We start from the raw sequence: 26,025 nt of genomic DNA on the forward strand, positions 1-26,025 counted from the left end.
CTAATGGTGAGGAATTAGTACAACAGCGAGACTAACTGCTCATGTGACTCCAACAGATGGCCTTTAGTCCCCCCACCAGTACCGGGGCTCCTCCTTCTTTTATCGACTCCTCCGGTTCCCAGTTATCCTCTTCTACTTACCCACATCCGGTAAATGCCATCAACTCCTTTCCTTTTTTCGCTATTTAGCCCGGGAGAGGGCGCTCGGCGGCACTTCCGATCCTTGCGTTCCAAGCCGGTTCCGGGGTTTGCGTTGCACTGGGCGGATGGTGTGTCTTAAGTACTTCCCCTGCGTCCCCAGCGGTGTAGTTCCGCCTGAAAGACTGTCATAGTCCTTGTTGTGTGAGCTGTTTTCTGTGTGGTCACTGGGTCCAGTCAGTAAACGCACAATGCCTGGAAGATGTTCATTATTATGCCTTATTTCCATTTATTGTTATTTTATTATTAAAGCAAACCTGCCTTTTAGTGGGAATCCAAACCTTGTCCAGTACAGGGATGGTGGGAACCCCTCATAATGGGTACGGCGGGCGTACAGACCCAGGAACTCAGTGCAGGGATGGTGGGAACCCCTCATAATGGGCACGGCGGGCGTACAGACCCGGGAACTCAGCGCAGGGATGGTGGGAACCCCTCATAATGGGCACGGCGGGCGTACAGACCCGGGAACTCAGCGCAGGGATGGTGGGAACCCCTCATAATGGGCACGGCGGGCGTACAGACCCGGGAACTCAACGCAGGGATGGTGGGAACCCCTCATAATGGGCACAGCAGGTGTACAGATCCGGGAACCCATGTGAAGAAGGGTCAGGAAGGTGTTCACTATGTGCAAAAGCAAGAGAGGGCGGTTCTCTGAAAGATACCATTCTGCAACGTAGTCCAATCTCCAGCATTTCTGGGTGGCTCGGCTGATGTGAGTGATAGCATGAAAACCCAAATGCTGCAGATATTACAAGAGGTATAACAAGGCTGATGGGACTGTGGGGGAGGAGACATTAGAGTGTAAGCTCCTCTGGTACAGAGACTGATATGACTGTGGGAGGAGGGGATATTAGAGTGTAAGCTCCTCTGGTACAGAGACTCATGTGACTGTGGGGGAGGGGACGTTTGAGTGTAAGCTCCTCTGGTACAGAGACTGATGTGACTGTGGGGGAGGGGACATTAGAGTGTAAGCTCCTCCGGTGCAGAGACTGATGTGACTGTAGGGGAGGGGACATTAGATTGTAAGCTCCTCCGGTGCAGAGATTGATGTGACTGTGGGGGAGGGGACATTAGAGTGTAAGCTCTTCTGGTACAGAGACTGATGTGACTGTGGGGGAGGGGAATTAGAGTGTAAGCCCCTCTGGTACAGAGACTGATAGGACTGTGGGGGGACATTAGAGTGTAAGCTCCTCTGGTACAGAGACTGATAGGACTGTGGGGGAGGGGATATTAGAGTGTAAGCTCCTCTGGTGCAGAGACTGATGGGACTGTGGGGGAGGGGACATTGGAGTGTAAGCTCCTCTGGTACAGAGACTGATGTGACTGTGGGGGAGGGGACATTAGAGTGTAAGCTCCTCTGGTACAGAGACTGATGTGACTGGGGAAGAGGGGACATTAGAGTGTAAGCTCTTTTGGTACAGAGACTGATGTGACTGTGGGGGAGGGGACATTAGAATAAAAGCTCCTCTGGTACAGAGACTGATGTGACTGTGGGGGGGGGGACATTAGAGTGTAAGCTCCTCTGGTGCAGAGGCTGATGTGTCTCAATGTTCAGCTATATAAATACATAATAATAGTACACAATACATACACTAGTAAGAGAGTGAGAAGATGAGATCAGTAAAATGGAAATGTGATATTTATTGGAATCCACGCATGGGACAAAGTCACGTTCATCCACAGATATGGACATCCTGCTCTTTCAGTGGAGTAACTGTAGGTGGCGCTGTTGATGTCTGGCCAAGCTGGAGCTCTGGGTGAATCGGTCTCCGCATTCTCGGCAGGCGTAAGGTTTGTCCCCCGCGTGGTTCTTGTGATGTCGGTAAAAACTGGACTGGTGAGCAAAGTACTTCCCGCACTCCGTACAGCGATATGGCTTCTGTCCGCTGTGGATGGTCTGGTGCTGAAGGAGGTGAGCCTTCAGGGTGAAATGCTTCCCACACTGCCGGCAGGAATAGCTCTTCTCCTCCGAGTGACTCTGGACGTGCCTCTGAAAGTTGGACTTCTGTGAAAAGCCCTTTCCACAGTGCGAGCAGGAATACGGCTTCTCCGCCAGGTGGACCTTCTGATGCCGCATGTGGTTGGACTTCTGGGTGAAGCTCTTCCCGCACTCCGAGCAGGAGAACGGCCTCTCCCCTGTGTGGATACGCTGGTGTTTATTAAAATCCGACTTGTGCGCAAAGCCCTTCCCGCAGTAGGAACACGCGTGAGGCTTCTCGCCAGTGTGAGATCTGTGGTGGGCCAGGAAGAGAGCTTGATTGGAGAAACCTTTCCTGCACTCGGAGCAGGTCAACGGCCTCCCATCTGGGCTGGAGGTCTCACCTAAACTAAGGCTTAAATTTGGAGGACAAGAGTCAACTGAACTGAGGAACACTTCACCCCCTGAGTCAGGTGTATTATGGGTAATAGTTACTGATTGGGCAGGAAGATGCCTCCTGTGCATTGAGGGACCAGATGGCAGGTTGGCAACTTGAGAATCTGGATGAAGATAAGGAGCAGTGGTGTCCTCTCTCACAGAGGTCTCAACGATGTCTTCTGAAAGCGAATAGCTGCTCTGTCTATCTGTTGGATATGAACATCATTTTACATTAATTTCTATACTTGCATATTTTTATTTTCACTGAACTTTATTGACACAGAGTAGACATTCAGCTATCAGGAACCTTGTGCAGCACGCATGGACCTCTGCGCATACATGCGTGCCCACAGATCCTGACGCCCAGCGGCCTATTTTAAACCTGCCTAGCCTCATTGCTGGATTGTCTACGCCGTGTTCTGAGTTCCTGAAAACCTGCTAACCTTGTTACTGACCCTACGCCTGACAATTGCCCTTACCTGGTATACCTGCTGCTCATCTGTATTATCGACCCTGGGCATCTGAGTACAGTTCTGCTTCCTGACTTGGTACCTCGCTGCCAGCGCATTGCCAGCTTCTGCCCGTCCCGACCTCGAATCAAATTGTGATTCTGTACCCATCTCCCTGGCTGCAGGACCTGACTCCATGTCAGGGTCCTGTCCACGGCAGAAGTTCTGGAAGATCTGCAATTTCTTCCAGAAAACAGAGCTTCGGCAGGAGTTTAAAGAATTAAAATAGGTCACATAATGGCTGGAAGTTGTACTCAGCTGCACATGGTGGCAAAATGGCCACCAAAGTGTAGTATCTGTTGTTATCAGTGTCCAGTAGGGGTGCTCCGCCGTCATTCTTGCCTTCCTGCAAGGATGGCTGACTGTATAGTACCTCTGCTTGTACGATGGGGGATCTGAAGGTTAGAACCGGCTGGAAGAGAAACCGAGGTGCCCACAGGCTGTTGGGGCCCAGGAGTAACTCCCCTGTGAAAACTGGAGGGGCCCAGTTCCTCCTGATTTTAACAGGTCTACCTGGTCTGGCCAGGGGTCGGGGAAGCAGAGAGTCCATGCAGCAGTGCCCCCTGGGAGTGGTCGTCCCAGAGGTGCTCTTAGTAACACATGGGGATGGGATTCCACGTGTGAAAAGTGCACATGGTCACTATTCCAAACACTTTTTCTGCACTGCGCCTTTTAGGGCCAGGCCTTTTGGCTAAGTCCAGGGCAATTTTTTTTGCTATGGGCCTCAGGCCTAGCCAGTGCACAATTGCACCGCCACTTATTTATTTATTTTTCCTCACTGTTTTGTGACCTTTCACTTTTGTGTGTTTTTTTCTCACTAGGATGGATGATGTGGATCCTCGGGCCTGCCCTGAAGTCTACAGGGAAGATGCATGGCCATTAGGTTCCTTCCTCCCCTGTTCCCGGGGGTCTTTCTTTGGGAGAGCTCTTGGTGGTTGGCTTTGGCCAGCCACACGAAAAGGGGTCCGCCAGGCCTTTTTGGCTAGGTGGACCATGTTGGAAACCCTTTGTCCGTGTCAGGAGCCTTGTGCCCCCTGTGGCACTGACAGGTATAAACCCTGAGAACATTATAAAAATGAACAGCAACTACTACTGCATCTGGTGGACCTGCCCAGTAAGAAAAAAAGTTTTGGCGTACGATATACCGCACTTTTCCCACCGGGGTGTGGGGGGCGGGAGCTGCCTAGGTTGTTGTGTTGGCCGGTGGGCGATTGACTGGCTTGCTGGTGTGGGGGGGGCTCTCTCTTTCTTTCTCGAGCTGCAGAGAACGGAGGTCTTTGCATGTTGACTGGCTGGGTGGTTGACGGCTCCTGCCCCTCAGTCACGATCTGCAGATCCTCACGCCCCACCCACCAAGGGGCAGTCCTGCCCTCTTCCGGGCCTTCCGCCTGGCCTCCGGTATTGTCCTCGCAGTGGGTGGGGTGTGGGGGGCTGCGGATCAGGACTGAGGGGCGGCAGCTGGTGATTGCCTGGCTTGTTGGTGTGTGGGGACTTCCGCTCTCTGCAGCTCCAGTCTTTTAATGTTGGTGGGCCGGGTGGTCACCCACTTGCTGACATGGTGACTAAGGCAGCTCACGGCCCTTGGTCCCGTTCTCAAGCTTTTCACACCCCACCTGCTGTGGGGATGATGTCGGTGGCTGGGTGGGGTGCCCAGGGTAGGGCACCAGGTGGTGGTGGTAATGGTGGCATGGCTACGGTCCGGACGGGACTGTTCCTCGGTCCTGTTCCGGACCACGGTCCACCATTTAGTGGCCACTGCCCTATGGTATATCATCTTCTTATACGTATCTTCTTGCACCACTGAAATAAGATGCATCGTATGAATAGGATTTATTCCTCACCTGTGTTGATCTCATGACAACTCACATATGGCTCTTCCTCTTCTTTAACTTCAACTTTCATATCCAGCAATGCACAATTCTGGATAACACAAAACATTAGTCTTTCTCTAACGTCCAGAGAGGTTATTTTGAGATACAATAATGGGTCATTCTGAAAAAAATTAATGCTAAACATCATATAGTTATTTTTGTTGTTTTGTGAGACAATTAGTCCCACCTACCTGATAGTGGTGAGGGATCTCCTGGTCTTCCTGTGTGGAATCCCGGGAATACAGAGGACGGGGACATCTCTCTGGTGGGTTCCCATTACTGGATCCATCTGTAGGAAACACACACACTGACTGAATACATTGTTTCTATGTGTTTATCAGATGATGGGGGATCTAGGTGGACCCTCCGTACTGCTCTCTCCTTTACAATAAAGTCTCCTCTTACCCGGTGATGTGAGGGGCGGCTGATTGTCCATCATGACGTCCTTGTAGAGATCCTTGTGTCCTTCTAGATACTCCCACTCCTCCATGGAGAAATAGACAGTGACATCCTGACACCTTATAGGAACCTGACACACACAATGATACAGTCACCATCCAGACACATCCCTTGTCTGTTACTGGAGAATGTCCCAGAATTCCTGGCACCACTCACCTCTCCGGTCAATAGACCAATGATCCTCTGGGTGACTTCTAGGATCTTCTTGTCGTTTTCCTCAGATGTCAGAGAGGGAGGAAGAATACCCATGATGGGGCTGTGGCTCTTGCACCATCCACTGGATACACGGTCAAGGCTGCTGGGTGTCACATGGCCACCAGGGTTTGGTTCAGGTACATATACCTAAATGAAAACAAATTGGAAATTTCCTACAGATGTGACTTCCCAGAATCCTCCTCACCTTTCCGGTCAGGTCTGTGTTTTAGTAATAGAGATAAGAGTGATGTCATGTGACCTCCCAGGATCCTCCTCACCTTTCCGGTCATGTCCGTGTTTTATTAATAGAGATGAGAGTGATGTCATGTGACCTCCCAGAATTCTCACCTCTCCTGTCAGGTCCGTGTTTTATTAATAGAGATGAGAGTGATGTCTTGTGACCTCCCAGAATCCTCTTCACCTCTCCGGTCAGGTCCGTGTTTTATTAATAGAGATGAGAGTGATGTCTTGTGACCTCCCAGAATCCTCCTCACCTCCCCGGTCAGGTCTGTGTTTTATTAATAGAGATAAGAGTGATGTCATGTGACCTCCCAGAATCCTCCTCACCTCTCCGGTCAGGTCCATGTTTTATTAAGAGAGATAAGAGTGATGTCATGTGACCTCCCAGAATCCTCCTCACCTCTCCGGTCAGGTCCGTGTTTTATTAATAGAGATGAGAGTGATGTCATGTGACCTCCCAGAATCTTCCTCACCTCTCCGGTCAGCAGGTAGATGATCTCCAGGGTGAGGTCTAATATCCTCCCAGTCATGTGACTCCGGTCCCAGCTCATCCCATATATGATTCAGGATGGTCACCTATCCTGTGACCTCACAACCAACCTGCAAATAGAAGAAAGAGGATTTATATCAAACGCTAACAAGACAGATCTTGTATGACACCACGGTATAGGAGGTGATAGCAGTGTGTACAGTCAGCCAATGAATAGTCAGTAGTTGTCTTTCGCGTTCATCCTACTGGCTAGAACAAAATCTGCAGAGACACCGCTGGGCTGTCCTATATTCTGCTACACCAGGGCCACCATATGGCATGGACATGACTATATACAAGCAGTGATGTACACTATATATATATATATATATATATATATATATATATATACACACACAATATGTATATTTCATATGCAATACATATAATGCACATATATGCAATCATTACCTCCCTAGGAGAGACTATCCATCCCTCTCACCAGCATCTAATCCCCCCTCCCCTCTACAACCGTCCTGATTGGTTTTCCCATTGTGTGTCTGAAAAGGAAGTTGTTATTAAAGATATCCATGACCTCCTGGTTGTGCGTTCCACTTAGCTTTGTCTGTCTTTTTTTTTTCAATCAACTTTATTGTTCCCTGTGGATGGCTGAGAAACAGCCGGAAAGAAATGGAAGGGATGATAAAGGTTTTATAGTGGGCTGAGGGAAGCAGATTGACAACCTGGAGTACTTGTGGTGATCAAGGCATCCTGAGATTTGTTGTGCAGCTAAAGAGTTCCTGTATATAGTGTGATATTGGGGAGTTCAGCTCAGCTCACTGGTTTCTCCTGACTCTCCCAGTTCTCTGGGTTCTCCCATCTCTCTGGGTTCTCCCAGCTCTCTGAGTTCTCCCGGCTCTTTGGCTTCTTCTGACTCTCCTGGCTTTGTGGGTTCTCCCGACTCTCTGGGTAGTCCCAGCTCTCATGGTTTTCCCGACTCTCCCAGCTCTCTGGGTAGTCCCAGCTCTCTGGTTTCTCCTGGCTCTCTGGGTTCTACCGGCTCTCTGGGTTCTCCTGGCTCTCTGGGTTCTCCTGACTCTCCCAACTCTCTGGGTAGTCCCAGCTTTCATGGTTCTCCCAGCTCTCTGGTTTCTTCTGACTCTCTGAGTTCTCCTGGCTCTCTGGGTGCTCCTGGCTCTTTGGGTTCTCCCAGCTCTCTGGGTTCTCCTGGCTCTCTGGGTTCTCCCAACTCTCTGGGTTCTCCCGGCTCTCTGGCTTCTCCCTTCTCTCTGGCTTCTCCCTTCTCTCTGGCTTCTCCTGGCCCTCTGGGTTCTCTCAGTTCTCTGGGCTCTCCCAGCTCTTTGGGTTCTCCCGGCTCTCTGTGTTCTCTCGATTCTGTGGGTTCTCCCGGCTCTCTGGGTTCTCCCAGCTCCCTGAGCTCTCTCACCTCTCCTGGATCTTGGCTCTCTTGGTTCTCCTGGCTCACACAGCCTGTAGTTACAGCCCCCAGCTGCAGGTTCCCAGTCCCTGGCCTCTCACTAATAGATCTTCTGGCACCTCAGGCTCTATTACTCCTCCAAGACCTCTAGACTCCCTTGTTCCTCTAGACTCGCCTAATCATCCCGGCTGTTCCAGTCTCCCAGACTCGCTTAGCTGCTTCAACTCTCCCAGTCGTATGGGCACAGAAACTCTCCTCCAACATTAAGTGTTATGTCCTAAGTAGAGAACCTCTCCTAATGGGAGTACACCTGTCTGCTGACCGGAGCACACATGTGTCCCCAAACAGGAGCCCAGAGGTATGGCCAGGCCTCACTTATAACGAATTTACACAGCTGCACAGTCTGAAGATCTCCAGTAAGACCTGAACACAGGATTGAAGAGTTCAAGCCTCCCAAGACTCATTGAAGCCTTGGGACTCTGATCCAGGACTACCAAACCCAAAGAAATCTGAAAACTCAGTCTTCTCTAGTCAGACACAACACTCCGGAGCCCTGCACTTTGCATTCGTGAAAACCCTTTGTTGCTTTTCCCCATACTCACACAGTGGCAGGGACAAGCACTGTCACAATAGGCTTTGCATTTTTTTTGCCTCCATAGAAGAACAACTTACAGTGAAATTTAAGGACACACTGGTTAGAATTCCTAAAGTAGTTTGTGCCTCTGACTCTCCCAAAATGGTGAGATTTCCCGGCAGTAGTTTGTGTCTCTGCCCCTCCCACAATGGTGACATGATGGGGACATTTCATATTTCCTTATTAAAGTTGTCTCTCAATATCTAAGAAAGAAAGCCTCCAATATCCTGGTTACCTTAGCTGTCTTCATACCAAAGGAACGTCATTACAAACTGACCAAGACCTTATTGTTGCTTGCAAGGGGAGGGGGCCGGGAATTGGTCATTTCCTTACATTCAAGACTTATATACACTACAACTAAAACTTGGAAGGGTCAGTCTCATCTTCAGAGCTGCATCATGATGTGTCTGGTCTTATCATCTGTGCCATACCTTGTAAGTGGGCGGGACCCCATGGCAAAAAGGCATCTTTAGTTAATTACACAGGTCTGTGACTAAAAAGCTGTTTGATTATTTTCATCTAATGTCCATGTATTTTGGTGTTTTGAAAACAAATAAAATATTGAAAAAACTCCTAGACGTCATGATTTGCCACAAAATGCTAAATTGTCTTCAAATTTATAATTTTTTAAACATTTTTGCTATTTTCTTTATATTATGGGTTTTTAACCAAATTTAAAGTCCAAATTACTATTAATTAATTCACATAAGTGAATTTAAGAACTAAAATGCCAAAAAAACTTTAAAGGGGTTGTCCGAGTTATGTAAAAAAAAATATAGCACTGTAAATCTGATGGTCAGCAATATATACATAAGCTAAGCAAGTTTTAGGGAAAAAAAATTCTATTTCCTCATTTTCCTAGTTCTCTTCTGTCCCTTTGTTGTTATTTGCAGGTAAACAATTTCTGCCCCTCCCCCCTGCAAAGGGGCTGAATACAAGTGCTGCTCTGAGTGACGTGTCTGACTACTGGGATACTCAGCAGCATGCTGTATGTGTAAGCCTCAGCCCTGAGCATGTGCTTCTAATATTAGAAGGGGTTAATCTTTCCTGAAGAATCCAGTGGGTGGGATACCAAATACCCTTGTTTTCTGTGTCTATGGGACAGTCGAGACCGACAAATTCACTGGACCAAGAAGAGTTGGCAGCCGAGGGTGCTAACAGTCAGTGAAAAAAATGTCCTCCAAGAAACTTTGGTACTTTCCCATAATGTTCTTCTACCACCTCTCCACATAAAATTGGGATTGATGAAGCAATTCGTAAAATCACTTCCAAGAGATGGAGAATGCTTCAAATACTTGGTCACCAAGTTTCCAGGTCTGTCGGAGGCAAAATTGAAGGAAGGTGTGTTCGTCGGACCAGATATTAGAAGGCTTATACTTAATCAAGAGTTTGTCAATACCATGACGGATCCTCAAAAAGAAGGGTGGATTACATTTAAAGAAGTCGTACAGAAATTTTTAGGCAATAACAAAGATCCTCACTATAAAAAAGATCGTCGGATGACTACTGAAAGCATTTCAATCTTTAGGTTGCCTGATGAGTTTGAAAGTACATTTCCTCCAGTCCCACCTTGACTACTTTTCTGAAAATTTGGGAGCTGTGAGTGAGGAACAAGGTGAATGATTCCACCAAGACATTAAAGAGATGGAAAGGAGATACCAGGGAAAATGGAGCATTACAATGATGGCAGACTACTGTTTGATGCTTCAGAGAGACATTCCAGCTACTCACAAGCGTAAATGCACCAAGAGGAGCCTCACAGGGAAGAAGAATCGAGTTTAGTGTGTGTAGGTCAGCTCATTTCAGTTCAAAAAAGGATTTTCATGAAAAAATTGTAATAAAACTTTAATTTTATAAGTCTATTTCCATTTATTTTGAGGTATTGCCTTATTTAACATAGTTACCTAAATTGTCAGGAAACGTGATGTCCTATGACAAAATGGAGGTCATTTTCGGATTCAGTGCACCAAAATACATAAAGATTACGTGGAATAACCAAAACAGCTCTTGAAAAAATTTTTTTGCAGACCTGTGTTATTCTTGTTATATTTTCTAATATTATCACATTTGTTATCTGTATCTGTCATTACTTGATTAAATGTTATACCTACAAGTGTTTGTGTGATTGCTCTTTGCACATCTTGAATAAATAATAACAATAAAAAATTGCTGCGCTACATCTAAAACTGCATACACCTCTGAAATATATAAGCAAAGAATGGTGATAGCAAACAACTAAAAATAATGACACCAAAAAATTTTTTTAATAAAACAAATATATAATCTCCCCCAAAAAATATAAACAATGTATAAAAAAAAAAAAAATATATATCACAGTTCAAAATTTTGGACTGTGATATATAATTTTTATTTTTTTTATATATTGTTTATATTTTTTTAGGGGGACTATAAATTTATTTTACTTTTTGGTGTCATTATTTATTTTTTTTGTTTTTTTGCTATCAGCATTCTTTTTTTATATATTTTAGAGGTGTATGTATTTTTAGATGTAGCGCAACAATTTTTCATTGTTATTATTCATTATTTAGCCCATTGAGACATGGGTTGTATGCACTAACAGCTACAGTATTCATATATATATATATATATATATATATATATATATATATAATATTTTGTATTCATCATAGTAAGCGCTTGAGTTTATTCGCATTTTATTATCACATCTCAAATAAAACCCCCAAAACATTAACCATCATGTATCCGTGGCAACCTATGACATTTCCCTGCAGTAGTTTGTGTCTCCCTTCTTATGGTGTTCTAATAAATACTACATACCATAAGTTTTATTAATAAATACATTCATTGTATAAAATCTCCAGTTGGGGCAGCCTCTATGCCATGGCATTGGTCATGATTCATTGTAAAATATTCCTGAGATTGTACACTACCCATTACGGCTTTGCCAACTGGACCACAATTCAACAGATAGCTATGGATTTGGTTCTAAGAAATGATCTTTACGTATTTTTGTTAACACGACTGAAAATGACCTTTGACAACAAGCTCAGATGGATGGAAATTCATCCCCCCCCCTCCCACACAAACACTAACAACATCAAGAGGAACGTATCTTTTATTATTGATGGGCATCAACCAATGAAGAATGTAGGTTAATGAGCTGGAAATTGCAAGTGCACTAAAGTCATCTTTATTTGGGATCTATACAACTGACAGAGAGCAAATACAGCAGGGGTTTCCAAATGCTTCTGGTTGGGTCTATAGTCCTGACTCGCATGCTGGCACTGTGCAACTGTTTGGAAGTAGGAAATACTCGGATTTCATTGCAATGTAAAATGTTGGCCAGAACCAATGTTTTCCTATAGACTTTCTCAGACTGTAAATATGGAAGAGCTTCAGATGTTAGGGAAAGCCCAACTGAATTAACCTTTTTTTTAACAAACTTGTCTGAAACAAAATCAGGTCCCGTCAATGCCTTGAAGCTCAGCGTGATGCAACTTTTGGTTCTGGTGCCGCACAAGAGATGACTTACACACAAAGCCCTTCCCACACTCAGGGCAGGAAAACGGCCTTTCCCCAGTGTGGGTCCTCTCGTGGATATGGAGGTCCGAGCGGTTTCGGAAGCACTTTCCACAGAGGGAACACGAATGAGGTTTCTCCCCAGTGTGAGTGCGCTGATGCGAAATGCGATGGGAGCTGCTGACGAAGGATCGGCCACACTCAAAGCAGGGATAGGGCTTCTCCCCTGTGTGGATTCTCTGGTGGACGATGCAGTCAGAGCTGCTGCTAAAGCATTTGCCGCACATGGCACAGGAAAAGGGCTTTTCCCCCGTGTGCGTCCTGATGTGGATGGCCAGGTTTGATTTCCGGCTGAAGGTCTTCTTGCATTGCGTGCAGGCATACGGCTTCTCTACAGAGTGCATCCTATGATGGACAGCCAAATCTGAGGTATTTAGAAAGCATTTTCCACACTGCAAACAGGTATAGGTCTTTCTTCCAGGGGGGTTCTTCTGGTGTCTACCAACCAGTGGCCTACCATAGACACTACAGGAAACTGGTTTATGTACCATGAAATGGTCTTCAAGATCAGAATCAGAGAATTGACGCTCAAACCTCTCAAAACTTTGAGAAGTATGAGAAGCCAGTTCACGATCAAAGTTATCATAATGATATTGGGTCACTGAATGGCCAGTGTCCATAAAGTCTTCTTCAGCCAAGAGGGTTTCCTCTTTAATCTGAGAAGCTGGATATTGTATTCGATGTATGAAGTCATCAGAGCATTGGAGATCTTCTTCATCTTGACATGATGCCAGTGTCTTGGTGACGTTCTCTAGAGTGTGGGTCTTGATTTGTTCTTGTGGTGAGGATTTCGCAGTTAAATGATTGACTTTGACCTCGGGATCTTCACTTAAACAGTCCTTTGATGGAAAAATGAGGACGTGGGACTCTCTAAAGAGTAAGTCTGTTGAAGAGAGAAATACATAGTGGTGAGATGGTGGAAAAGGATAAACCTAATCATCAGTGAAGGGGGTTCAAGGAATTAACTCGTCATGTACAGTACATTATATAATAAAGGGTTAGAAAATTGGTGATAGGATAAAATCAAATGTCACCTTTCCAAAATAAATAGATGAAAAGTCTCTTACCCGGTGATGTGAGGGGCGGCTGATTCTCCATCATGACGTCCTTGTAGAGATCCTTGTGTCCTTCTAAATACTCCCACTCCTCCATGGAGAAATAGACAGTGACATCCTGACACCTTATAGGAACCTGACACACACAATGATACAGTCACCATCCAGACACATCCCTTGTCTGTTACTGGAGAATGTCCCAGAATTCCCGGCACCGCTCACCTCTCCTGTCAGCAGATCCATCATCCTCTGGGTGACTTCTAGAATCTTCTCCTTATTCTTTCTTTCAGGTATCAGGAAGGGAGTTAGAGGCACTGTAACAGTTATATGGTCTCCAGACTTGTTCATTATCTGTGGGAACATCAAGAGTGATGTCATTTGACCTCCCAGAATCCTCCTCACCTCTCCAGTCAGGTCTGTGTTTTATTAATAGAGATAAGAGTGATGTCATGTGACATCCCAGAATCCTCCTCACCTCACCGGTCAGGTCTGTGTTTTATTATTAGAGATGAGTGAGGTCATGTGAACTCCCAGAATCCTCCTCACCTCTCTGGTCAGGTCTGTGATTATTAATAGAGATAGGAGTGACATCATGTAACCTCCCAGAATCCTCCTCACCTCTCCGGTCAGGTCTGTGTTTTATTAATAGAGATAAGAGTGATGTCATGTGACCTCCCAGAATCCTCACCTCTCCGATCAGGTCTGTGTTTTATTAATAGAGATGAGAGCGATGTCATGTGACCTCCCAGAATCCTCCTCACCTCTCCGGTCATGTCTGTGATTTATTGAGATGAGTGACGTCATGTGACCTCCCAGAATCCTCCTCTCCTCTCCGGTCAGGCCTGTGTTTTATTAATAGAGATAAGAGTGGTGCCCTCTTTTCCCTCTTGTATTGAACTGTATTGTTGCTGTATTGTTTCCCGTTATATTGTAAAGCGTTGAGCAAACTGTTAGCGCTATATAAATTCTGTATAATAATAATAATGTCATGTGACCTCCCAGAATCCTCCTCACCTCTCCAGTCAGCAGGTAGATGATCTCCAGGGTGAGGTTTAATATCTTTTCAGTCATGTGACTCCTCTCCTTCTTCATTGCTATCTCTGAAATTCCCTTGACTTACAGAAGACTCTTCAATACATTTATTGCCATCCGACTTTTTCAGTTCTACTATAAATATAACCCAGATACAAACATAATACAGTTTAATTTCTATCCAGCCTGTCTGTCCATTACATAGATGTTGGCAGTCCCGATATGGGGATTTGGTAAGGGCAGTGGAATAAAAAAAAACAACCCACAGAACGGGGCAAGAGGGATGGGGAGGGGAGAAGGGTTTATATACCTGGGGGGTGGGGGGAAGAGAAGGGGGGAAGGGTTTGTATACCTGGAGAGGTAGGGGTGAGAGAAGGGGGGAAGGGTTTATATACCTGGGGGGTGGGGGGGAGAAGGGTTTATATATCTGGAGGGTGGGGGGGGGGAAGGGGGGAAGGGTTTGTATACCTGGGGGGGTAGGGTTTATATACCTGGGGGGTGGGGGGGAGAGAAGGGGGAAGGGTTTGTATACCTGGGGGGGTGGGGGGAAAGAAGGGGGGAAGGGTTTGTATACCTGGGGGGGTAGGGGGGAGAGAAGGGGGAAGGGTTTGTATACCTGGGGGGTGGGGTGGAGAGAAGGGTTTGTATACCTGGGGGGGTAGGGGGGGGAAAAGGGGGAAGGGTTTGTATACCTGGGGGGTGGGGTGGAGAGAAGGGGGAAGGGTTTGTATACCTGGGGGAGTAGGGGGGGGGAGAGAAGCGGGGAAGGGTTTATATACCTGGGGGGTGGGGTGGAGAGAAGGGGGGAAGGGTACAGAAGGGGGGAAGGGTTTGTATACCGGGGGGTGGGGGGGGGGATGGGAGAGAAGGGGGAAGTGTTTATATAAACACAGATACCTTTTGGTCACCAAAATTATAATTTGGTATGAGCTGCAAGAGGCCCAGCCAGATCAACTTCGGAAATGACTGACATCTATGGACATGCAGGGGGTGTCTCTGATAAAAGATAAAATCACAATCTATTTATTAAATATATACCAATGTCATAAAATACTAAACCCACTACACAGAATAATAGATGTGTGATGGAATGCATAACCTGTAGGTGAGATCAGCTCTCCCTCCTTCCCCTATACACTCCAACTGACATTTGTCTGCATCTGTTTCTTCCATCCTAACATCAGTCCTCTGGCATCATCTACTACTGCCTAGCCATTATTACACTTAAAGGTCCAGCTGAATGCTGGGAACTGGAATGAACAGACTACAACAACCACAGTGCATTGCTGAGACCATTCCCCACTGTGGGGAATCTGCACTGTGCGTTCCAAAATACTTCCGGTATTTGCGTTCCACAAGGAACGCCCTCGTGTGGTCAGTCTGAAGAATGCAACTTTGCAGTGTTTGAAGTTTTGAAATAGATTATGTTGTAGAGGTGCACTGCCATCTTGTGGTAGTTTTGCTAAATGCAGGTATAATAATAAGCAATATTATATAATATATTAAGAAATTATTAATATGCAGGTATAATAACAGCAAAAATAATAATAATTGCTATTTTGCTATTATTATTATTAATAAAATTAACAATAATGAAAAACACTATTACTACTACTAATCATAATAATAATAAAAAATAATATTTCTATTTATATATAATGTATATTTTATTATAATAATTTTCTGATTTATAATATGTATTATAATTATTGTTGTTATTATTATTATTATTAGTAGTAGTAGTGTTTATTATTGTTAATTTTATTAATAACAATATTAATTATAGCAATAATTATTATTGCTACTATTAATAATAAGAATAAGAATAAACAATAATACTACTAAAAATAATTAAAAAAATTATGATGATAATAAAATAGAACAATAATAATTATTATTTACAATAATAACAATACTAATAACATTATTATTATTAATAATAATAATAATAATAAGGGCTCCTCCCCTTCAGTCTTGTACACTTTTACTGGCTCCTCCCCTTCAGTCTTTCAGTTTTACCGGCTCCTCCCCTTCAGTTTTGCACAGGTGTACTGGCTCCTCCCCTTTAGTCTTGCACAGGAGTACCGGATCCTCCCCTTCAATCTTGCGCAGGTGTATCAGCTCCTCCCCTTCAGTCTTTCACAAGTGTACTGGCTCCTCCCCTTTAGTCTTGAACAGGTGTACCAGCTCCTCCCCTTCAGTCTTTCACAAGTGTACAGCCTCCTCCCCTTCAGTCTTGCACAGGTGTATCAGCTCCTCCCCTTCAGTTCTGCACAGGAATACCGGCTCCTCCCCTTAAGTCTTTCACAGGTGTACTGGCTCCTCCCTTTTAGTGTTGTAGTTGTACTGGCTCCTCCCCTTCAGTCTTTCACAGAAGTACTGGCTCCTCCCTTTTAGTCATGTAGTTGTACTGGCTCCTCCCCTTCAGTCTTTCACAGGTGTACAAGCTCCTCCCTTTCAGTCTGGTAGTTGTACTGGCTCCTCCCTTTCAGTCATGCAGTTGTATCGGCTCCTCCCCTTCAGTCTTTCACATGTATTTACTGACTCCTCCCCTTCAGTCTTTCACAGTTGTACTGGCTCCTCCCCTTCAGTCCTGCACAGGTGTATCAGCTCCTCTCCTTCAGTGTTTCACAAGTGTGCCGGCTCCTCCCCTTTAGTCTTGAAAAGGTGTACTGGCTCCTCCCCTTCAATCTTGCATAGGTGTATTGGCTCCTGCCCTTCAGTTCTGCACAGTTGTACCGGCTCCTCCCCTTCAGTCTTGTACAGGTGTCCCGGAACCTCCCCTTCAGTCTTGCACAGGAGTCTCAGCTTCTCCCCTTCAGTCTTGCACAGGAGTCCCAGCTCCTCCCCTTCAGTCTTGCACAGGAGTCCCGGCTCCTCCCCTGGACTGGCTTACTTTGGTTTCACTGCAGTAAGTCAGTCAGAGCCCACCCCATTTCCTAGCTGGAGGACCTCCAGCATCATCTATCACTTTTCTCTCCAACCTGCCTCTCCCTGGCCTGCCTCTTTCATTTATTGGATCTCTTTCAATCATGGAGGTTCAGCATCACATGTGGGCATTACCAAGGCAGCTGCAGCCTGCCTAGGAATGGCCACTGCTTGCGTCATGGCTGAGGGCTCAAGAGGAGTACTGAAGCAGGGTGCTGTGATATTCTCAGGAAGCTATGTACAGCACCCTGCCAGCCCCTCCCACCAGCCATGATCTGCCTGCATTGCATAGAGAAGCACTGAGACCTAGGAATGCCCATTCCTCCAGACTGACATCCTGGCATATACAGTCAGGTTCATAAATATTGGGACATCAACACAATTCTAACATTTTTGGCTCTATACACCACCACAATGGAGTTGAAATGAAACTAACAAGTTGTGCTTTAACTGCAGACTGTCAGCTTTAATTTGAGGGTATTTACATCCAAATTGGGTGAACGGTGTAGGAATTACAACAGTTTGCATATGTGCCTCCCACTTGTTAAGGGACCAAAAGTAATGGGACAATTGGCTTCTCAGCTGTTCCATGGCCAGGTGTGTGTTATTCCCTCATTATCCCAATTACAATGAGCAGATAAAAGGTCCAGAGTTCATTTCAAGTGTGCTATTTGCATTTGGAATCTGTTGCTGTCAACTCTCAAGATGAGATCCAAAGAGCTGTCACTATCAGCGAAGCAAGCCATCATTAGGCTGAAAAAACAAAACAAACCCATCAGAGAGATAGGAAAAACATTAGGTGTGGCCAAAACAACTGTTTGGAACATTCTTAAAAAGAAGGAACACATCGGTGAGCTCAGCAACACCAAAAGACCCGGAAGACCACGAAAAACAACTGTGGTGGATGAGCGAAGAATTCTTTCCCTGGTGAAGAAAACACCCTTCACAACAGTTGGCCAGATCAAGAACACTCTCCAGGAGGTAGGTGTATGTGTGTCAAAGTCAACAATCAAGAGAAGACTTCACCAGAGTGAATACAGAGGGTTCACCACAAGATGGAAACCATTGGTGAGCCTCAAAAACAGGAAGGCCAGATTAGAGTTTGCCAAACGACATCTAAAAAAGCCTTCATAGTTCTGGAACAACATCCTATGGACAGATGAGACCGAGATCAACTTGTACCAGAGTGATGGGAAGAGAAGAGTATGGAGAAGGAAAGGAACTGCTCATGATCCTAAGCATACCACCTCATCAGTGAAGCATGGTGGTGGTAGTGTCATGGCGTGGGCATGTATGGCTGCCAATGGAACTAGTTCTCTTGTATTTATTGATGATGTGACTGCTGACAAAAGCAGCCGGATGAATTCTGAAGTGTTTCGGGCAATATTATCTGCTCATATTCAGCCAAATGCTTCACAACTCATTGGACGCCGTTTCACAGTGCAGATGGACAATGACCCAAAGCATACTGCAAAAGCAACCAAAGAGTTTTTTAAGGGAAAGAAGTGGAATGTTATGCAATGGCCAAGTCAATCACCTGACCTGAATCCGATTGAGCATGCATTTCACTTGCTGAAGACAAAACTGAAGGGAAAATGCCCCAAGAACAAGCAGGAACTGAAGACAGTTGCAGTAGAGGCCTGGCAGAGCATCACCAGGGATGAAACCCAGCGTCTGGTAATGTCTATGCGTTCCAGACTTCAGACTGTAATTGACTGCAAAGGATTTGCAACCAAGTATTAAAAAGTGAAAGTTTGATTTATGATTATTATTCTGTCCCATTACTTTTGGTCCCTTAACAAGTGGGAGGCACATATGCAAACTGTTGTAATTCCTATACCGTTCACCTGATTTGGATGTAAAGCCCCTCAAATTAAAGCCAACAGTCTGCAGTTAAAGCACATCTTGTTTGTTTAATTTCTAATCCATTGTGGTGGTGTATAGAGCCACAAATGTTAGAATTGTGTCGATGTCCCAATATTTATGGACCTGACTGTATAAAGCCGAACTCCATGCTCAAGCAAATGTGCAGCAGACTGAACAGCTAAAGTCTGCATCACCCAGTGGTTAGCAGGGAGGAATATGCACATCTAAAGAGATGTCGGGAATGTGTTCTTTAATATAATGATAGAGGCAAATTGCTGTTGTTGGGCTGCTTTTACAGCTATTGGTTTTCTCTGCCATCAGTTGTTTTGTTTCCGAGCATTATAGGAAAGAACACATCCCCGGCATCCCTTTAGACATGCACGCTCAAGCAACTGAGCAGCAGATTGCACAGCTAAATTCTGCAGCACCCAGTAGCATGCACATCTAAAGAGATGTCAGGAATGTGTTATTTTATATAATGATAGAGGCAAATTGCTGCAACATCTACAGGGGCCCCTTTAGATGTGCATGCTCAAGAAAATGAGCAGCAGATTGCACAGAAAAAGACTGCAGCACCTAGTGGTCAGCAGGGAGGAATATGCACATCTAAACAGCTGTCGGGAATGTGTTGTTATAATGCTAGAGGGAAAGCACTATTGTTGGGAAACCTCTTACAGCTATTGGATTTCTCTGTCATCACTTGTTTTGTTCCCGAGCATTATAGGAAAGAACACATCCCCGGCATCCCTTTAGATATGCAAGTTTAAGCAACTGAGCAGCAGATTGCACAACTGAATTCTGCAGCACCCAGTAGCATGCACATCTAAAGAGATGTCGGGTATGTGTTCCTTTATATAATGATAGAGGCAAATTGCTGCTGTTGGCCGCCTCTTACAGCTACTGGTTTTCCATGCCATCACTTGTTTTGTTCCTGAGCATTATAGGAAAGAACACATCCCCGGCATCCCTTTAGACATGCACGCTCAAGCAACTGAGCAGCAGATTGCACAGCTAAATTCTGCAGCACCCAGTACCATGCACATCTAAAGAGATGTCAGGAATGTGTTCTTTTATATAATGAGAGGCAAATTGCTGCAACATCTACAGTAGCCTGTTGGCCCCTACCACCAACCCTCTGAGCAAAGACCAGCAGACAGACCCAGTGATGAAGCATTTCTGGGAATTTAACTGAAAATTTTAATTTGGGGGGGGGGGGGGGGGGTAGGGGATATTATAAGCATACATTACATTTCACCTTTGATATGAATCACATTAAAAATAAAGACAATGTTTGTATATTTTAGAGCAGGGGTGTCAAACTGGCGGCCCTCCAGCTGTTGCGAAACTACAAGTCCCATCATGCCTCTGCCTTTGGGAGTCATGCTTGTAACTGTCAGTCTAGCAATGCCTCATGGGACTTGTAGTTTGGCAACAGCTGGAGGGCCGCCAGTTTGACCCCCGTGTTTTAGAGACATCTAATACACCAAATTTAAAATGTCAATAACTGTACCCAAGGATCATAAAAATAAGAACAGTCAGGGTAAGCTAGATGGAAAGCTCTGGTATAATTCCGTCAAGCTGCACTCCTTTTGGTTCCTTCTTGAGCTATCCCAATCCAAGCAAAAAAGCCACACTTCTCTTTTTTTTTTTCTTGAACAAACTTTATCGTTAGCAGTACAAGATCTCAAAAGCACCCACGCGTTTCGTCCCAGATGGTAGGGTGGCTGTTTCTATCAGAGTGAAGCACGTTGAAAGAGTAGGAGGGGGCCATGTGCAACAGGCTGGCCTTGTGATCTTGTGCTACTAGCAATACAGTTTGTTCAATTTTAAAAATGAGCAGAAACTTTTTTTGGGGGGGCGGGGGGTACAGGTCAAAAACCTCTGGAAAGTATTGCATCTCCAACTCCATGTAAGTCCGAAGTGGGGCGGTTTTGTCCGGTGAAGCTTTAGGTGGAAGTCTGCCCTTGCTATGATGGTGGAATCATCATTTGTTGCTCTGTGTGCCGTTATATACAGGGTATAAAAAAGTCATGAGCAAATATGGTCGCCCCGTGTACATTTTTATCATTAGTAGTACAAAATCACAAAAGCACCCACGCGTTTCGTCCCAGATGGTGGGGTGGCTATGTTTCTATCAGGGTGAAGAAGGTCGAAAGAGTAGGAGGGGGCCATGTGCTACAGTCTGGCCCTGTGATCTTGTGCTACTAGCAATAAAGTTTGTTCAACTTTTAAAGATGAGCACAAACTTTTGGGTTTTTTTTGGAGGGGGGGGGGGACAGGTCAAACCACCTACGGAAAGTATTGCACCTCCGACTCCATGTAAGTCCCGTGACGCTTTCGGTATGACGGAGGAATCATCATTTGTTGTTCTGTGTGCTGCTATATACAGAGTATGAAAAAGTCATGAGCAAATATGGCCGCCGCCCCCCCCGTGGACATTGGGTAAAAATGTAAAAGAATATAAAAGGATTATAAAAGTTGACTACATATTGATGAACAGTATGTCACATGATATTGTCAGCTACAAGCCGATAGGACCATTGAAAGGGACCTTGATTCATCAATAGCATTTAAGGCACCTTCAAACAGGGTATACTACATAGTAGTGGTGCACCGAAATAAAAATTCTAGTGCTGAAACCGATGCCGAAAATGCAGAATGAATGCGGCCGAAAACCGAACCGAAACCAAAATGTCTGCGTGTGTGGGGAGGCTCCAATTTTTTTTTTTTTCTACTTTCATGTATATTTTTATTTATTTTTTAACTGATGATTTTATTGCTATCACATAGGGGACCAATAGTCCCCTATGTGATAGCATATGAATGACAGGTCCTCTTTGTAGAGGGGAGGGGGTGGGGGGCAGTGTGTGCAAGGAGGGGGCAGTGCATACAGAGAGGCTCCCTCACTGGTTGTCACTATAGGTCAGTGTCGGTTTTTAAATGCCGTTTTTTTTTTCTTCACTATAGATTACAGAATTAGCTGTCACTTTCCCTGGAGCTAACGGAAACTTTGTTTCTTTTATCTTGGGAAAAAAACTAAAAGGAAACTTTGCTTCTTTTAATTCGGGGAAATAAACTAAAATTAAACATTGTTTCTATTAACTCTGGGAAATAAATTAAAAGGAAATTTTGTTTCTTTTAACTCGAGGAAATAAACTAAAAGGAAACTTTGTTTCTTTTAAATCTGGAAAAAAAAAACTAAAAGGAAACTGTTTCTTTTAACTCGGTGGGAAAAAAACTAAAAGGAAACTGTTTCTTTTAACTCGGTGGGAAAAAAAACTAAAAGGAAATTTGTTTCTTTTAACTCGTGGAAAAACTAAAAAGAAACTTTGTTTCTTTTAAGGCAAGGAAATAAACTAAAAAGGAAACTTTGTCTCTTTTAACTCAGGGGAAAAAAACTTAAAGGAAACTGGTTTCTTTTAGCTCGGGGAAATAAACTAAAATTAAACTTTGTTTATTTATTTCAGGTACTTATATAGTGCCGTCAATTTACGCAGCACTTTACATATATATTGTACATTCCCATCAGTCCCCGCCTCCGAGCAGCGTACAATCTAAGGTCCCTAACCCTCAAGAGGCGTAAAATCTAATATCCCTAACTCACATTCATATACAACGGCCAATTTAGACAGGATCCAATTAACCTCCCAGCATGTCTTTGGAGTGTAGGAGGAAACCGGAGTACCCGGAGGAAACCCACGCAGGCACAGGGAGAACATGCAAACTCCAGGAAGAAGGTGCCGTGGTTGGGATTCGAATCAACGACCCTAGTACTGCCAGGCGGAAGTGCTAACCATTTAGCCACTGTGCTGCCCTAGCTTGGGGAAATAAACTAAAAGGAAACTTTGTTTCTTTTAGCTTCGGGGAAAGTGACAGCTAATTCTGTGAGCTATAGTAAAGAAAAAAAAAAAGCTGGTAATTACATTTAAAAACCAGCACCGACCTATAGTGACAACCAGTCACTGTATACGCTGCTCCTCTCCTGCCTTTCTCAGCCGCCCCCCCCCCCCCTCACATCTGCACTACATACAGTCTCCTGTATCGACTAAATTTTTCCTATCTGCATTATTTTCGGCCGGTATGTTTCGGTGGCTGTACTTTCGGTGCATCCCTACTACATAGGCCTCTATGATTAAGCGAAATGCGTCACAGGAAGCTGGGTGGGGAGTCCTCAACAGTGCTGGAACAACACAGCTGTTACCGTGTCACGAGCATTCCTTAAGTGCAGCTTGATGAATCGGGGCCAATATATTCCAACCCCCCCTCCCCCACACACCATTATTCTTTTCTCATTGCAGGCACTGGCCCCAGAGAGGAAAGGGACGTGTTGGGTGAAGAATGTTGTTTCTCTGTGTGATTGTTCTGGTGTTTGACTAGGGCGGTCCTACAGTGGAAACCTCTCCCGCACTGTACGCAGGAATAAGGCCTCTGCCCCGTGTGAGTCCTCTGATGCAAGAGGAGGTTCGACCTTTGAATAAACCGCTTCCCGCAATCGGAACAAGAGTAAGGCCTTTCCCCCGTGTGAATCCTGAGGTGCCGGGTGAGGTCGGAGTTTTTCAGGAAGGCCTTCCCGCATTCGGAGCAGGAGAACGGCTTCACTCGACTGTGGTACTTCCGGTGTTTGGTTAGGCGGGACTTAGAGACGAAACACTTCCCGCACTCGGAACAATAGAAGGGCTTGTCACCACTGTGGACCCTCAGGTGAGCCCGTAGGATGGCGTTGGTGATGAAGCATTTCCCGCATTCAGGGCAACTGAAAGGCCTCTCACCCGTGTGAGATCTTTGGTGAGTGACCAGGTGGGCATTCTTGATGAAGGACTTAGCGCACATGGAGCAGGCAAACGGACGCTCACCCGTGTGAATGCGCTGGTGGGTGATGAGCTGCGAGTTGTAGAGAAAACATTTTCCGCACTCCGAGCAGGAATACGGTTTTTGCCCGGTGTGGATTTTACGGTGTTTAAGGAGATCAGCGTTGGTCTCGAAGCTCTTTCCACAGCCGCAGCAACCGAATGGTTTATCGTCATTGGGAGATTTGGTGGAAGGGGCTATGGGTTGACCAGATCTAGAGGAAGGTTGTTCACTGGCAGTAGGAACCTTCTGACTCTGAGAGCTGTCCAAGCATGGGAGATGTTTGCCAGTTGAGAGGAGGACCTCCTTAGTATGAGTTTGGGTATTAGCGCTGGGTATGGGGACATTAGGATGGTGGAGATGTTCTTCGGTGGAGAGGGGCTCCTTCTTAATACCAGTGAATACATATTGTGTAGAGTCTGCCGGTGGGGAGACGTAAGAGCTGGACAGATGTTCCTCAGATGAAAGATGTTCTTCCTTAACAATAGTAAGATGAACTTCTTCAGTCAACTCGTTGTCATGAAGATCTCCTAAAATAAAACAGTGAACAAATGATCTCATCTTCTGCCCCATATGGAAAAGCAAAAAAAGACCTATTCTTACCCGGTGATGTGAGGGGCGGCCGGTCCCCCACTATGACGTCCTTGTAGAGGTTCTTGTGTCCTTCTAAATACTCCCACTCCTCCATGGAGAAATAGACCGTGACATCCTGACACCTTATAGGAACCTGACACACACAATGATACAGTCACCATCCAGACACATCCCTTGTCTGTTACTGGAGAATGTCCCAGAATTCCCAGCACCGCTCACCTCTCCTGTCAGCAGATCAATGATCTTCTGGGTGACTTCTAGAATCTTCTTGTTGAGGTTTCTTTCAGGTGTCAGGGTGGCAAGTGGGGGATCTGTGATTGGGCTCTGGGTCCTTCTCCATCCTCCTGACATGTTTGAACAGTTGCTGGATTTCATGTGATCACCAGGATACTTCACAGGTCCATAATCCTGAAAAGGAAGATGGTGCAAGGAAAATACAGTAATATCTCATTCTTACAATCTCTTGCATCCTCCTCACCTCTCCGGTCAGGTCTGCGTTTTATTAATAGAGATAAGAGTGACGTCATGTGACCTCCCAGAATCTTCCTCACCTCTCCAGTCAGGTCTGGGTTTTATTAATAGAGATAAGAGTAATGTCACATGACCTCCCAGAATCCTCCTCGCCTCTCCGGTCGGGTCTGAGTCTTATTAATAGAGATGAGAGTGACATCATGTGACCTCCCAGAATCCTCCTCACCTCTCCAGTCAGGTCTGTGTTTTATTAATAGAGATGAGTGATGTCATGTGACCTCCCAGACTCCTCCTCACCTCTCAGGTCAGGTCTGTGTTTTATTAATAGAGATAAGAGTGACATCATGTGACCTCCCAGAATCCTCCTCACCTCTCCAGTCAGCAGGTAGATGATCTCCAGGGTGAGCTGTAATATCCTGTCGCTCTTGTGACTTCTGTCCTTCTCCATTATTGGTCTGATCACTGGGACGCTGTACGGAGAAATCTCTTCGTTTATATGTATTTGTTATTCTCTGATCTCACAGCGCTGTACAGAAGAGAAGAAATAGATAAATAAACATCACCTACCAGGATATGTTACACCCGAGAACAGACCGAAGGGGAAGTGACTGGATAAATACGCTCCAACGAGCCAGGCCCTCTGTTTCCTCTTGTATTGTAACTGTAATGTGTCCCGTCATTTTGTACAGCGCTGCGCACACTGTTGGCGCCATAAAAATCCTGTATAACGAATATGGGATGCAACACCGAGGAATGACAACAAAATCGCTGTAATGGAGATTACCATTTTTTCCGCTGTCAGATCATTGCTGCCACCTCCTTTTCGCAGCGATCATAAATCAGCATACAAGGTTTACAGTCTCCTTCCCAGCTTCAGCCTCCTGCCTCCATCTGCAGCAGGTCTCTGGAATCATCTACTACTGCCTTGCTACTTCTTTTACTGTTAAGAGATGAAAGGGATTCTGGGAAGTGGGGTCTATTTTGCTCTAAGAAGACCAGAGGAGAATTGTAGGCGAACTTCATGACCCACAATGCCCAGCGGCCTCCAGTTCCTGATTTGACCGGCGACTTCCGTTTTCCACTTCCGGTTTGCGTTCCACGGCCTGGCGTTGATGATGGAGGATATTTGCTGGTGGAGAGAGACGCTGCGCAGTCGCCCTCATGTGGCTCCTCTGGGAACCACAGCGTATGGGCAGCGAGCTAGAGCTCAGTGCTGGCATCTTCTGGCGATTTTACTAACTGCACTTCCCAACGTTTATGTTTAGGTAGAACAATCACAAGAACTATATATTAGAAAGGAAT

General features: G+C 45.4%; 2 protein-coding genes across 5 annotated transcripts; both read right to left on the reverse strand.

Moving 5' to 3' along the window:
- Positions 1-1,818: 1,818 nt before the first annotated feature.
- LOC149453491 (uncharacterized) lies at positions 1,819-25,643 on the reverse strand. The gene is made up of 12 exons (XM_089688651.1): positions 25,508-25,643; positions 25,094-25,249; positions 24,472-24,660; positions 24,262-24,385; positions 23,098-24,188; positions 7,354-7,613; positions 7,137-7,275; positions 5,549-5,734; positions 5,339-5,462; positions 5,125-5,222; positions 4,904-4,982; positions 1,819-2,759 (listed from the first exon to the last, which is right to left on the reverse strand). Exons 2-12 carry the CDS (start codon positions 25,169-25,171, stop codon positions 1,900-1,902), a joined length of 3,228 nt encoding a protein of 1,075 aa, XP_089544777.1. The 5' UTR covers positions 25,172-25,249; positions 25,508-25,643; the 3' UTR covers positions 1,819-1,899.
- On the reverse strand, positions 11,448-15,218 carry LOC149453492 (oocyte zinc finger protein XlCOF8.4-like). Of its 4 annotated transcripts, none has more exons than XM_089688503.1 (6): positions 15,116-15,211; positions 14,914-15,012; positions 13,999-14,151; positions 13,207-13,335; positions 12,997-13,120; positions 11,448-12,812 (listed from the first exon to the last, which is right to left on the reverse strand). In XM_089688503.1, exons 3-6 carry the CDS (start codon positions 14,074-14,076, stop codon positions 11,809-11,811), a joined length of 1,335 nt encoding a protein of 444 aa, XP_089544629.1. In that variant the 5' UTR covers positions 14,077-14,151; positions 14,914-15,012; positions 15,116-15,211; the 3' UTR covers positions 11,448-11,808. The 4 variants fall into 4 exon arrangements, with proteins under 4 accessions (XP_089544629.1, XP_089544628.1, XP_089544630.1 ...); XM_089688502.1 differs by having other exon boundaries at positions 14,914-15,035; positions 15,116-15,191; XM_089688504.1 differs by having other exon boundaries at positions 13,999-14,148; positions 14,914-15,218.
- Positions 25,644-26,025: the final 382 nt, after the last annotated feature.

The sequence above is a fragment of the Staurois parvus genome, unplaced genomic scaffold (assembly GCF_062004578.1).
Source record: "Staurois parvus isolate SC_StPar_1 unplaced genomic scaffold, SC_StPar_1.0 ptg000449l, whole genome shotgun sequence".
Taxonomy (NCBI): domain Eukaryota; kingdom Metazoa; phylum Chordata; class Amphibia; order Anura; family Ranidae; genus Staurois; species Staurois parvus.